This window comes from Neoarius graeffei, chromosome 1 (assembly GCF_027579695.1).
Source record: "Neoarius graeffei isolate fNeoGra1 chromosome 1, fNeoGra1.pri, whole genome shotgun sequence".
Lineage (NCBI taxonomy): Eukaryota > Metazoa > Chordata > Actinopteri > Siluriformes > Ariidae > Neoarius > Neoarius graeffei.
The window spans coordinates 100,378,268-100,392,571 of NC_083569.1; the positions used below are offsets into that span (position 1 = coordinate 100,378,268).

General features: G+C 41.8%; 1 protein-coding gene across 2 annotated transcripts in view; it reads left to right on the forward strand.

Moving 5' to 3' along the window:
• The window catches only part of LOC132877029 (laminin subunit alpha-3-like), a 335,048-nt gene that overhangs the window by 211,861 nt on the left and 108,883 nt on the right, over positions 1-14,304 (forward strand). For both annotated transcript variants that reach the window (XM_060913563.1, XM_060913572.1), the window contains exons 32-36: positions 1,051-1,166; positions 1,319-1,530; positions 1,710-1,914; positions 4,938-5,082; positions 12,675-12,815. In XM_060913563.1, the coding sequence (XP_060769546.1) occupies positions 1,051-1,166; positions 1,319-1,530; positions 1,710-1,914; positions 4,938-5,082; positions 12,675-12,815 (819 nt within the window). The remainder of the gene's footprint in view (positions 1-1,050; positions 1,167-1,318; positions 1,531-1,709; positions 1,915-4,937; positions 5,083-12,674; positions 12,816-14,304) is intronic.

Below are 14,304 nucleotides of genomic sequence, written 5' to 3' on the forward strand. Positions count from 1 at the left end.
GCGCTCAGTTCAGAAGCCTGCATCTCTGATGGTATGGGGTTGCATTAGTGCATGTGGCATGGGCAGCTTACACATCTGGAAAGACACCATCAATGCTGAAAGGTATATCCAGGTTCTAGAGCAACATATGCTTCCATCCAGACGACGTCTCTTTCAGGGAAGACCTTGCATTTTCCAACATGACAATGCCAAACCACATACTGCATCAATTACAGCATCATGGCTGTGTAGAAGAAGGGTCCGGGTACTGAACTGGCCAGCCTGCAGTCCAGATCTTTCACCCATAGAAAACATTTGGCGCATCATAAAACGGAAGATACGACAAAAAAGACCTCAGACAGTTGAGCAACTAGAATCCTACATTAGACAAGAATGGGTTAACATTCCTATCCCTAAACTTGAGCAACTTGTCTCCTCAGTCCCCAGACGTTTACAGACTGTTGTAAAGAGAAAAGGGGATGTCTCACAGTGGTAAACATGGCCTTGTCCCAACTTTTTTGAGATGTGTTGTTGTCATGAAATTTAAAATCACCTAATTTTTCTCTTTAAATGATACATTTTCTCAGTTTAAACATTTGATATGTCATCTATGTTCTATTCTGAATAAAATATGGAATTTTGAAACTTCCACATCATTGCATTCCGTTTTTATTTACAATTTGTACTTTGTCCCAACTTTTTTGGAATATATTAAAGAAGTAAAGAAGCAGCGTTAATCAACATGGCCTTTATTTGTCTTCCAAGCTTTATCTTTAATCCTTGTTCCTGCTCACACAGGACTAAAAGCAATCTACTTGTGCATTTATTTTTTTTTTGTCCTGCAATATCCCAGTCCTGCTAATTGTGTTTAAGTGTTGAATAATACACAGATGCATTATTGTGCACATTAGTTGCACTGATTACTGATTTATTTCTGTCTCAGCTAAAGAAGCACTGAAACTGGAAATGCTTGTAAAATTTGTAACTTGTATACACTGCATATATAATCGTGGTCCATTCTGGGCTGGGGATCTTCTATTCATGCAGTGTCTATGCGTATTTCTGTTGAAGGATTCAGTGCTGGTGATTCCTGAGGACAGCTACAGCCCTGAACTTCTTACTCCTAAAGCTCTGGATAAGGCTTTGGATTTCATCAATCAGTGTGGAGCTCATGGATTTCACATCGAGTATGTGCGCACCTTATCTCTCTCGAAAAGCATTATTGTTATTCCTGTTATTTGCAAGAAACTCCAAAGTGTCTCACTAACACTTGGACAACTTTGACTTTCCATCATCTCTCACTGCAAGCCTGGCTCTGACCTCTTATGTTTTCTCTCAGCTTCCACAGTGCCTCGGAGTTCTGTAAGAGTTCAGCTCGGTCCCTGGTCACTCATTACCTGGACGGCGCTCTGCCTTGCTCTTGTGATAAAGCAGGATCAACCAGTCATACTTGTGAGCCAATAGGAGGCCAGTGTCTCTGCAGGCGTCATGTGATCGGGCGCCAGTGCTCGCGCTGTGCCACAGGGTTCTACGGCTTCCCGTACTGCAGACGTGAGCGGCCTCTGCTGGACGACTTACACACTGCTCATCAAACCTCACTGTCTTTTCCTGTTTCATTCATATATACCAGATTCCACCCGAATAAAATCAATTATCATTCAGATATTAAGAGCTGCTTGATTGCAAATGTTTAAACACCCATCAGTCTCCATCTCTGTGTGTCCCTGCAGCGTGTGAGTGTGGCCGGCGGCTGTGTGACGAGGTCACCGGACAGTGTATTTGTCCTCCGCAGACGGTGCGTCCTTCGTGTGACGTGTGTCAGAGTGAGACGTTTAGCTATCACCCGCTGCTGGGCTGCGAAAACTGCGACTGTTCACCAACTGGAATCCAGAAAGGAGACACGGGCCAGTGCAACGTCACCACCGGCCAGTGCACGTGAGGGAATATATGCATGCAAAAATCACACATACACTATGTACAGTACCAGTCAAACATTTGGACACACCTTTTAATTCAATGATTTTTAATTTTTTTTTTAATTAAAAAGTCACTTCTTCATGTCTTAAAGTAATGATGGATGTCGTTTCTCTTTACTTAGTTGAGCGGTTCTTGACATAATATATATGGATTACTATTATTTGCATTGTTATTATTTACTATTTACTCTGTGATGATGTCAAACGCATTAAGAAGGTAAGACTCTCGTCCACTAATTAACTTCTGACGAGACGCAGCTGTTAATTGAAAAGCGTTCCATGTGACTGTCTCATGAAGCTGGTTAAGATAACGCCAATAGTGTGCAAAGCGTCATCAAGGTAAACGCTGAAGAATCTAAAATGTCAAACATATTTTTTTTATATTGTTATTTCCCATATAAGTCAATATATGTTCCATATGTTAGTTCATAGTTTTGATGTCTTCAGTATTGTTCTATAATGTAGAAAATACAATATACAGAAGAAAAAAAAACCCTTATGTATGAATGAATGAGTAGGGGTGTACAAACTTTTGACTGGTACTTTCGAAATCAAGTCGTACACGAGCTCATAGCTATAATCCATGAGTGGAATAACTGTTTTCTTCCATCCACATTCGCTGGATTTTGAGAAACGTAGCATTTTTATTTCTATTTTTAGCAAATTCAATAAGTAAAAGCTTGATACAAAACGTCCGACGAAATCAATCATTTTCGCTTAGAAAATGTGCACAGTGGTGCTTGAAAGTTTGTGAAACCTTTAGAATTTTCTATATTTCCACATTAATATGGCCTAAAACATCATCAGATTTTCACACAAGTCCTAAAAGTAGATAAAGAGAACCCAGTTAAACAAATGAGACAAAAACATTATACTTGGTCATTTATTTATTGAGGAAAATGATCCAGTATTACATATCTGTGAGTGGCAAAAGTATGTGAACCTTTGCTTTCAGTATCTGGTGTGACCCCCTTGTGCAGCAATAACTGCAACTAAACGTTTGCGGTAACTGTTGATCAGTCCTGCACACCGGCATGGAGAAATTTTAGCCCGTTCCTCCGTACAGAACAGCTTCAACTCTGGGATGTTGGTGGGTTTCCTCACATGAACTGCTCGCTTCAGGTCCTTCCACAACATTTCCATTGGATTAAGGTCAGGACTTTGACTTGGCCATTCCAAAACATTCACTTTATTCTTCTTTAACCATTCTTTGGTAGAACGACTTGTGTGCTTAGGGTCGTTGTCTTGCTGCATGACCCACCTTCTCTTGAGATTCAGTTCATGGACAGATATCCTGACATTTTCCTTTAGAATTCACTGGTATAATTCAGAATTCATTGTTCCGTCAATGATGGCAAGCTGTCCTGGCCCAGATACAGCAAAACAGTCCCAAACCATGATACTACCACCACCATGTTTCACAGATGGGATAAGGTTCTTATGCTGGAATGCAGTGTTTTCCTTGCTCCAAACATAATGCTTCTCATTTAAACCAAAAAGTTCTATTTTGGTCTCATCCGTCCACAAAACATTTTTCCAATAGCCTTCTGGCTTGTCCACATGATCTTTCGCAAACTGCAGATAAGCAGCAATGTTCTTTTTGGAGAGCAGTGGCTTTCTCCTTGCAACCCTTCCATGCACACCATTGTTGTTCAGTGTTCTCCTGATGGTGGACTCATGAATATTAACATTAGCCAATGTGAGAGAGGCCTTCAGTTGCTTAGAAGTTACCCTGGGGTCCTTTGTGACCTCGCCGACTATTACACGCCTTGCTCTTGGAGTGATCTTTGTTGGTCGACCACTCCTGGGGAGGGTAACAATGGTCTTGAATTTCCTCCATTTGTACACAATCTGTCTGACTGTGGATTGGTGGAGTCCAAACTCTTTAGAGATGTTTTTGTAACCTTTTCCAGCCTGATGAGCATCAACAACGCTTTTTCCGAGGTCCTCAGACATCTCCTTTGTTCGTGCCATGATACACTTCCACAAACATGTGTTGTGAAGATCAGACTCTGATAGATCCCTGTTCTTTAAATAAAACAGGGTGCCCACTCACACCTGATTGTCATCCCATCGATTGAAAACACCTGACTCTAATTTCACCTTCAGATTAACTGCTAATCCTAGAGGTTCACATACTTTTGCCACTCACAGATATGTAATATTGGATCATTTTCCTCAATAAATAAATGACCAAGTAGAATATTTTTGTCTTGTTTGTTTAACTGGGTTCTCTTTATCTACTTTTACTTTTGTGTGAAAATCTGATGATGTTTTAGGTCATATTTATACAGAAATATAGAAAATTCAAAAGGGTTCACAAACTTTCAAGCACCACTGTATGTTCTTACGATCAAATACTTTTATTCCATATTTTGTTGATCTTTTTGCATTTTTTGGGGTTTTGTTTTCAAGTAGAGTTTTTATTTCATCCTCGGTTGGTTCATCCATCCATTCATCCATTATCTGTAGCCGCTTATCCTGTTCTACAGGGTCGCAGGCAAGCTGGAGCCTATCCCAGCTGACTACGGGCGAAAGGCGGGGTACACCCTGGACAAGTCGCCAGGTCATCACAGGGCTGACACATAGACACAGACAACCATTCACACTCACATTCACACCTACGGTCAATTTAGAGTCACCAGTTAACCTAACCTGCATGTCTTTGGACTGTGGGGGAAACCGGCGCACCCGGAGGAAACCCACGCGGACACGGGGAGAACATGCAAACTCCACACAGAAAGGCCCTCGCCAAACAAACAAACCTATATTCTTTTATTCAGCTATTTCTGTTTCTTTGAAATGCTTGATAACAAAGTGATTGATATATCTGACTTGATGTGTGCCGCCATTTTATTTTTCTCTACTCATGGTATATTAGCTGATATCCTAGTAGTAGAGTAGCCAATCAGAGCATGCGATTGCTCATGTCCAGTGAATGTGGATAGAATAATCATGGTGTTTATCTGTGTGGTCTATCAGTTGTAAACCCAGGATAGGTGGGCGGCAGTGCTCCCAGTGTGTCGCCGGTTATTACCGTTTCCCCGACTGTGTGGCGTGTTCGTGTAACACCGGAGGAGTGACAGCACAGATCTGCGACCCCAACACCGGACGCTGCCTCTGCAAGGTGATGAGTGTGGAGTGTCCTGGTTATGATATTAAACTCCTGACACACACTGATTGATCGGTTAAAAAAAACAAAACAATTTCATCAGTATTCTTTTGATATATAAATAATGAATGACGGTACAATCCTGCAGAGTCTTAACCCTTTGATGCAAAACATACGCACACCCCTTCTAATGCACAACATGGGTCAAAAATGACCCGCATTCATTTTCCAGGTTTATTTCATGCTGACTGAGTTTTTCTTTGCTCTATCTTTTGAAATCAATTTATTTTATGATTGAATATTCCAAGTATTCTTTAAATATCTTGTTTTTAATTACCACACATCATTAATTTAATTTTTTCTTTCCTACTTTATGACCAAAAATACTTTTTATATTACTACACATGGGTCATCCAAGTGTGATTTAAAATTAAATGTCTTAATACTATAATAATCATTTGTTTCAAGTAATTACTTTAGCAGTGAATGGGGCCAGTTATTTATTTATTAACTATGTAGTTAGCTAAGCCAACTACAATAAAATTAGCTAACTAAAGTAGAATATGTCAACAGCTCGGTAGCTAATAGTAATTACTTGTAACTTTCTGACAAGTAATCGACTCACTCTCAAGGGAACCTAAACATCATCAATTTTTTTCTAAGGTAATGTTAGAACAATTGAAAAACATTACTTGCATGTATTAGATGGGCAAAGGGCGCTGTGCTGTGCTGAGCTGTGAAATGTCTGACACAAGCACAATTCACAGTTCCCACCAAACGCTGGAGTAAATGCATGCGGGTCGGTTCTGACCCATGTGTGTAAACTCGATGTAGAATTACAAAAGCTGTGCTTGTTCATAACTTAAAAAAGGAAAAATAAAAATGATGATTTGTGCTAAACAAAACCAAGATATTTACTGCATATTTGGAAAAGTAAATGACAAAATGAATTTATTTCATAGTATATCATAGAAACACTCAGCCTTGAGGGTGTCGTGGCTCAGGTGGATAAGGCGCCATACCATAAATCCGAGGACCCGGGTTCGATTCCGGCCCGAGGTCATTTCCCGATCTCTCCCCGTCTCTCTCCCCCGCTCGTTTCCTGTCTTTACACTGTCCTATCCAATATAGGTGCAAAAAGCCCCAAAAAAATCTAAAAAAGAAACACTCAGCCATACATGAAATAACCTGGAAAATGAATGCAGGTTGTTTTTGACCCATGTTGTGCATTAGAAGGGAAGTGATACAAAAAGGGTTTTTATTCAAAAAGGAAAAAATAAAACAAGGATGTATGATGATCAAAAACAAGTTAATTGAGGAATACCTTGAATACTGAATCTCATCTCATTATCTCTAGCCGCTTTATCCTGTTCTACAGGGTCGCAGGCAAGCTGGAGCCTATCCCAGCTGACTACGGGCGAAAGGTGGGGTACACCCTGGACAAGTCGCCAGGTCATCACAGGGCTGACACATAGACACAGACAACCATTCACACTCACATTCACACCTACGCTCAATTTAGAGTCACCAGTTAACCTAACCTGCATGTCTTTGGACTGTGGGGGAAACCGGAGCACCCGGAGGAAACCCACGTGGACACGGGGAGAACATGCAAACTCCACACAGAAGAGCCACAGGGCTCGAACCCGGACCTTCTTGCTGTGAGGCGACAGCGCTAACCACTACACCACCGTGCCGCCCCTGAATACTGAATGATGGAATTAATTTATTGCAAAGATATAGAAGATAAAAACTCAGCCGGGTCACTTTTGACCCATGTTTTGCATCAAAGGGTTAAAAGCTGCTTTTTTACACACCAGTACACCAAAGCGCTGTCTTGACTACCATGATGACTTACACTTCTTACCATGCATCCTTTTATTTATCGCTAAATAAAAAGCCAAGCTTGATCTCTAGATTAGACTTGTGCTCTTTTGTTTTCTCTCTTGATTTAGATTTACTCTGATGATAAGTATGTGTTTGCCTTCACTGTAGTTTTGGAAGCAGAAAATCTTGTTTGCATGATGCTTAAAGTGACAGCTAAAGTGGGACGTCACCGCACAGAATGATGAAATGTCTCAGAAAAGTCTTATTTTGGGTGACCTTGCGACAATAAAATACTGACAGTAAAATGCTTTCCATTCAACCTATCATAATTCTCCTCATACTTGCTCACTAACAGTTTTTTTTGTTTGTTTGTTTTTTACTCATTTTTTCATGAGCAAACCTTTTCCCCTCTGTTTGCATTCGTACTTGCAATCTGATTGGTCACCAGAGGTGGACACTCCACTGCCATCAACTCCACGACATTTCTATCAAGCTCCTCGTTACTCGTTACTATGAAGCGGCTTTGAAAGCGGATGTTTTTTCTTTTCTTTTCAAAAACGTGATTGTTTTTTTCTCAGGTGACACTGAGACAGCCGATCAGTAATCAGTCGGGTCACGTCACGTCCATAGACTGTATAAAATCAAGTTCAGTGATTTCTTATGGAATCAATTTTGTGCCAAAATGTTCATACAATACTTTTGAAATATCAAACAAAAACGACAAATCAAAAAAGGTAATTTTTTTAGACTGGCAAACAAATTATTCATGTAATGGTGCAAAATATCAGTCTATTACTCTTCAGAAACCTTTTATTTTTGTTCCGCATCTGTTTGACGTAATTTATTTTGGTTGCGATTCCAGCTTTCTCGTTTGCGCTCCCTGACTTTTTGCTTGCAGTTTTGGCACAAACTTCCCGTGTGGGCGGGCTGTCCAGGAATGCATTCCCATTGGCTAACTTGTGTTTGACTGACAGCTACGCTCAGCCATTCCCTACTCGGATTCTGGCGGACTGTTTGACGAGTGACCGATCCATTGACGGTAAACAAGGATCGAGTGGACTTCAGTGGCGACTATGATATTGAATTTACACTTTGTTGAATTAATTCAATATCATAGTCGCCACTGAAGTCCACTCGATCCTTGTTTACCGTCAATGGATCGGTCACTCGTCAAACAGTCCGCCAGAATCCGAGTAGGGAATGGCTGAGCGTAGCTGTCAGTGGCGACTATGATATTGAATTTACACTTTGTTGAATTAATTCAATATCATAGTCGCCACTGAAGTCCACTCGATCCTTGTTTACCGTCAATGGATCGGTCACTCGTCAAACAGTCCGCCAGAATCCGAGTAGGGAATGGCTGAGCGTAGCTGTCAGTCAAACACAAGTTAGCCAATGGGAATGCATTCCTGGACAGCCCGCCCACACGGGAAGTTTGTGCCAAAACTGCAAGCAAAAAGTCAGGGAGCGCAAACGAGAAAGCTGGAATCGCAACCAAAATAAATTACGCCAAACAAAACTGAGAAAGACGCGGAACAAAAATAAAAGGTTTCTGAAGAGTAATAGACAGATATTTTGCACGATTACATGAATGATTTGTTTGCCAGTCTAAAAAAATTGACTTTTTTTTTGTTTTTTTGTATTTTGATTTGTCGTTTTTATTTGATATTTCAAAAGTATTGTATGAACATTTTGGCACAAAATTGATTCCATAATTTCTCAGCAGGGTTATTTAACATGATCAGTTGATGGCCGAATGGAAGGAGGCGGTTCTTCTGGGGACTGCACGCACCCATGGCCCACGAACCCATGTTTCAGTTTTCTGAAAGGATTCCAGATACGTTTTGTTTTAAATGGTTGCTTTGTTTGCTGAAAATGGCCTACAAAAACTCGCTGTCCAATGTGCAGAAGCATATAGAGGTAGTCGTCGACTTACGACTGCGTTTGGTTACGACTGACCGGTCGTAAACCGATCTGGTCGTAAGTCGGCCTATGTTAAATGAACGTAAGTATATTGTGATGTGTAATGATATTGTAATCATCTTAAAGTCTTATTTTATCCACATTTTCTTATTTCATTACCTTGGCTCATTATTTGGTTTAAGTCAAACACTGCGTACTACACTGCGTACAGTACAATTCGTTTAATATGTGCAAAACAAAAAATACAAAATACAGGTGTGAAAAATAGAAAACATTTTAGTTTGAAACATACCAAAATACAAATGTAAAACATAGCAAAATACAAAATTTAGTGACCGCTGGCATCACTGGTGCTTGGCTGTGGGTCGTCTATGTCATCATCAGCTGTTGCAGCGCTTGGACTGGTGGGAGCATTTGCTCGTTTCATAAACCAGGAGCTGGGGCGGAAATTGTATGACAGAGCGTGCAAGGGAGACTGCGCATGTGCCTGGAGCTGGGGCGGAAACTGTTGTATGCAGCGAGAAGCGCTGCCGGGAGCTGGGGTGGAAACTGTCGTACGCTCAGCTAGCTCAGCTGGGAAACATTTGCCAGTCATAACCAGACGGTCGTAAAGTCGATCGGTCGTAAGTCGCATAGGTCATAAGTCGACGACTACCTGTATATAAACGTTTTATTCCAAGAGAAAGCTTGCAATGAAGCTGTCTGTGCTTTTAGAGCTAGCGATAACATTGCAAACGTAGCTACGGTATGCAGTCTGGTTAGTCAAATGGCTTTCTATGGATTTGCCCACCAAGTTGCCATAGCCTTGTCCACGGCTAACGTTAACACATAGCTAGTTAACTTGGACACTGTTAGTTAGCATGTAAAAATGGAGTTACGCTAACGTGAATAACATTAACTTATCTGAAGTCCTTTCAGAACCCGGAAGTCACGCGCCTGTGAGCAACGGTGCTGCGTATTTTTTACTCTTTGTTTTTAGTTTTTAACGTCAATTTCGTAAGTCTTTTATTTTCCTTCGTCTATAGTTGAACTTAAGGATTCTAAATTTTGGTTGACGTATTTGGTGGCTCCAAGATGGAATGAACATGTTAACTGCTAGTTAGCATGTAAAAACAGAGTTACGCTAATGTGAATAACGTTACTGTAACTTATCTGAAGTCCTTTCAGAAATGTGTTTTAGCATAATCTTGCCAAATAAACAGAATGTAGAAATCTTTCTTTTCTAGTAGCGTTAATTTGATTTGAGTTTGAAAAGAGTTTGCAAGCATGTCAGGTGGAGCGTCACTGACTAGCTAGCTTAACGTTAAACCACCATGATGGCATTTTGTGAATTCACATTTCTGTCTTTGGTAAGTCAGACACATGCATTTCAAGCAGTTCACACGCCACACTTTGTATCTCTCACGCACAGAAATTACTAGGACAACGCCCACCAATGTGCACCGCTATTTTTTAACTGTGGACGAAGAGCAGGCATCAAGCGGTTTCCCGCAGAGTTCAGAAATAGCTTGCCACACACCGATCAATAAATTGAGAAACGTAGCTACCCAACAGCATTGTTGTATCCGGGTAAAATTGACATGATCCCGCCAATAACTTTCCAAAGAAGACGATGCGGTGAAGTGCAGACCGACACACATTGGACGACGCCGGAGCGCCATATTTGATGAGCAGCCTACAGTACAGTAAATCATCTCATCGTATGATTTTATATTTCCTGAACAAAATTAGTACTTGCATCACAAAAATAATGAGAGCTGATGTTGGGGAATATTGTCTCATCTCATCTCATTATCTGTAGCCGCTTTATCCTGTTCTACAGGGTCACAGGCAAGCTGGAGCCTATCCCAGCTGACTACGGGCGAAAGGCGGGGTACACCCTGGACAAGTCACCAGGTCGTCACAGGGCTGACACATAGACACAGACAACCATTCACACTCACATTCACACCTATGGTCAATCAAGCCCATGTTTACATTAGACCGTATCAGCGGATCATCAGATTAACGTTTTTAAAACAATTAGTGTGCACACAGCAACACCAATACACGATTTGCGTGCACATAGCAACGCCAATACACGGATACGCTCGGCTCCGCAGGCATCCTGCGCTCCAAATCACTCCGCCCTGAACAGCGAGTGCCCTCTGGAGGGTGCGCACTCCGGCCCTGCGCAGCTCACAGAGCGTGCGAGTGAAGTGCACGAGCAGTGATTCGGGACTGAGCCGCTGTGTGTGTGATCCCAGCGCATATCACTTAACACTTGCAAGTGGAAGGATGGCAAGCCTAAAGACAATCATAACTACACAATGGGCAGTATTTGCATCAGTATTTGCAGTATTTTCATACTTTTATACTCTTTAATGAAAGGTGATACAAGGCGGAAGTCCGCGCCGTTTTTCAGCAGTCGCGTCACATGACCAACGCCAGCGAATCAGGAAGGTGGATGTCACAGTGACGTTGTCCAATGACGACGCCAGCTAGAGCTCAGCACAGCGTATCCGCGTATTCTCAATGTTTACACAGCACCGGATCAGACACGATCTAGATTGAATACGTGGACCCTGGCGGATTCCCGTTTCCCGGCGTTTCCAGGCGGTTTAATGTAAACGGACAGTGCATCCGCGAAGAAAACGAGACAGATACGGTCTAATGTAAACTTGGCCTTAGAGTCACCAGTTAACCTAACCTGCATGTCTTTGGACCGTGGGGGAAACCGGAGCACCCAGAGGAAACCCACACAGACAACATGCAAACTCCACACAGAAAGGCCCTCGCCAGCCACGGGGCTCGAACCCGGACCTTCTTGCTGTGAGGCGACAGCGCTAACCACTACACCACCGTGCCGCCCGGGGAATATTGTCTCCAGCTAATAATGTTAACTATCAGTTTAACCAGAGTCCATGAGCTTGTCTCGCCACTTCAGTCTTGAATCCTTGCTAATTTCAGCAGCTATTTTTGACACCTGTTTTTAGTCCTAGTGTTGCAAACTTGAATGAAAACTCAGTGTGATTTTTTTTTTTTATGTCTTCCTTGACTGGGTACTTCCCAAACTGCAAAATACACAGATATAGTAGTAGATCGTTACGCGCTTCTGTTTACGCGTTGCCCTTGACGGAACTCTCTCCTCAATCAAGGCTGTTAAAATGGCAGGCCTGGAACCACTGTGTTTCAAGTGGGAGCTCCCTACCCCCGTACTGAAGGCCTCAAAATCTGCCACTAACACTTACAACACCAATAATAACCCTCCCCCGTCCTCCTCCACGCCCCGTGCGCCGCCGCCGCCGCCACCCCTCACCAACACCACCCCTGCCCTTCCCGACAAAATCTCACTCTGAACTGACTTCAAAACTTGAGAGCCCTGTAACGGCGTTAGGTTTTGTAAGCGTTGTGTCAATAATACAACGATGCGTTGACGGAAAATGTATTTTTAATACTTAAGTATTTTTAAAAGCAAGTACTTCAGTACTTTAACTTAAGTAAACATTTGACTGTAAAACTTTCACTTGTATCGGAGTAACAGTTGACCAGTGGGATCTGCACTTTGACTGAAGTCGGGTACTTTGTCCATCTCTGTTGGTCACTATGTTAAAAAAAATTAAAAAATCACTTGAATTCACTTTCCTAAAAATTTTGTAAGCTCTGCAGTGACTAAAAAATGGCTATAGCAGTGCTTAAAAAAGGACACGTTCTACCGGCATTGCCACATTTTCACATAGACGATGTGTAAAACATGCACTGTGGGTCGAAAAAAAAACAAACAATATGAGGGAGCCTTAATGTAGAGTTGTTACAGAAGTCTGTTGAATGTTCAGGTATACATATATGTACATGTATGTGTGTGTGTGTTCTTTCAGAGTAACGTGAAGGGGTCACGGTGTAACACGTGCCATAAGGGTTCGTTTCATTTTGACCCGAGCAACCCGAAAGGATGTACGGAGTGCTTCTGCTTCAGTGTGACGGACCAATGCCACAGCTCCAAAAAACGCAGGGGGAAGGTGTGTGTTTCTGTCCGTGTGTGTGTGTGTTTACAGTTGTGGTCAGAAGTTTACATACAGTAACATGAATGTTATCTTGGATATGAATGTCATGGCAATATTTGGGCTTTCAGTAATTTCTTTGAACTGTTCCTTTTTGTGGCAGAATGATTGTACAGCATACAGCTTTAATTAAAAAAAACACGCATTTGGTGCACAAATTGTAATTTTCTTTGGGTTTTCTGAAATCACCACAGGGTCAAAATTATACATACAGGGTCAAAAATTTACATACTCTCACTTAGATGATTAATTCCGAGGTGCTGAAACTTCCAAAATGTCTCTTATCTTGCCAAGGCCGAGGTCTCTTAACTTCCTGTTAGTGATCATGATTGACTACAGCTGGTAGCTTCTCTGTGCCTTCATACAAAGGGTTTGTTTACAGCACTCATTGGATTGACCAACACACAGTAAAATGGGAAAGTCCAAGGAGCTCAGTGCAGATCTGAGAAAGAGGGTCACAGATATACACAACTCCGGAATGTCTCTTGGAGCCATTTCTAAACAACTGCAAATTCCAAGATCAGTTCAAACAATTGTACCCAAGTTATTGTGAGGCGTAGTCACTTTGCCAAGCCACTTTGGTTCAAGAAAACCCAAACTGTCACCCTCCGCTGAAAGGAAGTTGGTTTGGATGCTCAGGAACAACCTGGGAACTATCATAGCACGGCCCTGCCATGAACTGGAAGCTGATGGATCACTGTTTACAGTTCAGATGACTATGGACTAAGAGGCTGCAATCCATAACCCCCTGCTCCAAAGTTGACACCTTCAAGCTTAACTAAAGTTTGAAGCTGACCACACAGACAAAGAAAAAGCCTTCTGGAGGAAAGCTGTATGGTCAGATGAGACAAAGATTGAGTTGTTTGGCCACAATGGCCACCATGTACAAAGGAACACTGTACTAACTGGTGGTGGTGGTAGGATCATCATGCCCTGGGGCTGTTTTGCTGCCAGTGGAACTGGTTCATTGCACAAAGTGGATGGAATAATGAAGAAGGAGGACTACCTCAGAATTCTTCAGCAGAAACCATCAGAAACTTGAACACAACTTGGGACTTGGGAGTTCCAACAGGACAATGAACCCAAACACGCATCAGAGCTGGTTGTGGAGGATAAAGCAGGTGAACATTAAGCTTAAAACAAGTCCTGACTTCAACCCTATTGAAAGTATATGGACCGTGCTCATAAGTCGAGTCCATGCCAAGAAAAAAAATAAAAATTGAATTGAACTCTACCAATTCTACCATGAAGAGTCGTGAGATATCCAACCAGAATTCTGCCAGAAGCTTGTTCATGGGAAACAAAAATGTTTGGTCAAGGTGAATCTTGCAAAGAGACATTTTACCCAAATGTTAGGTGTGCTGTATGTATAATTTTGACCCTGTGTTGATTTCAGAAAACCCAAAGAAAATTAAAACTTGTGCACCAAATTCTAGTGGCTTTTTTT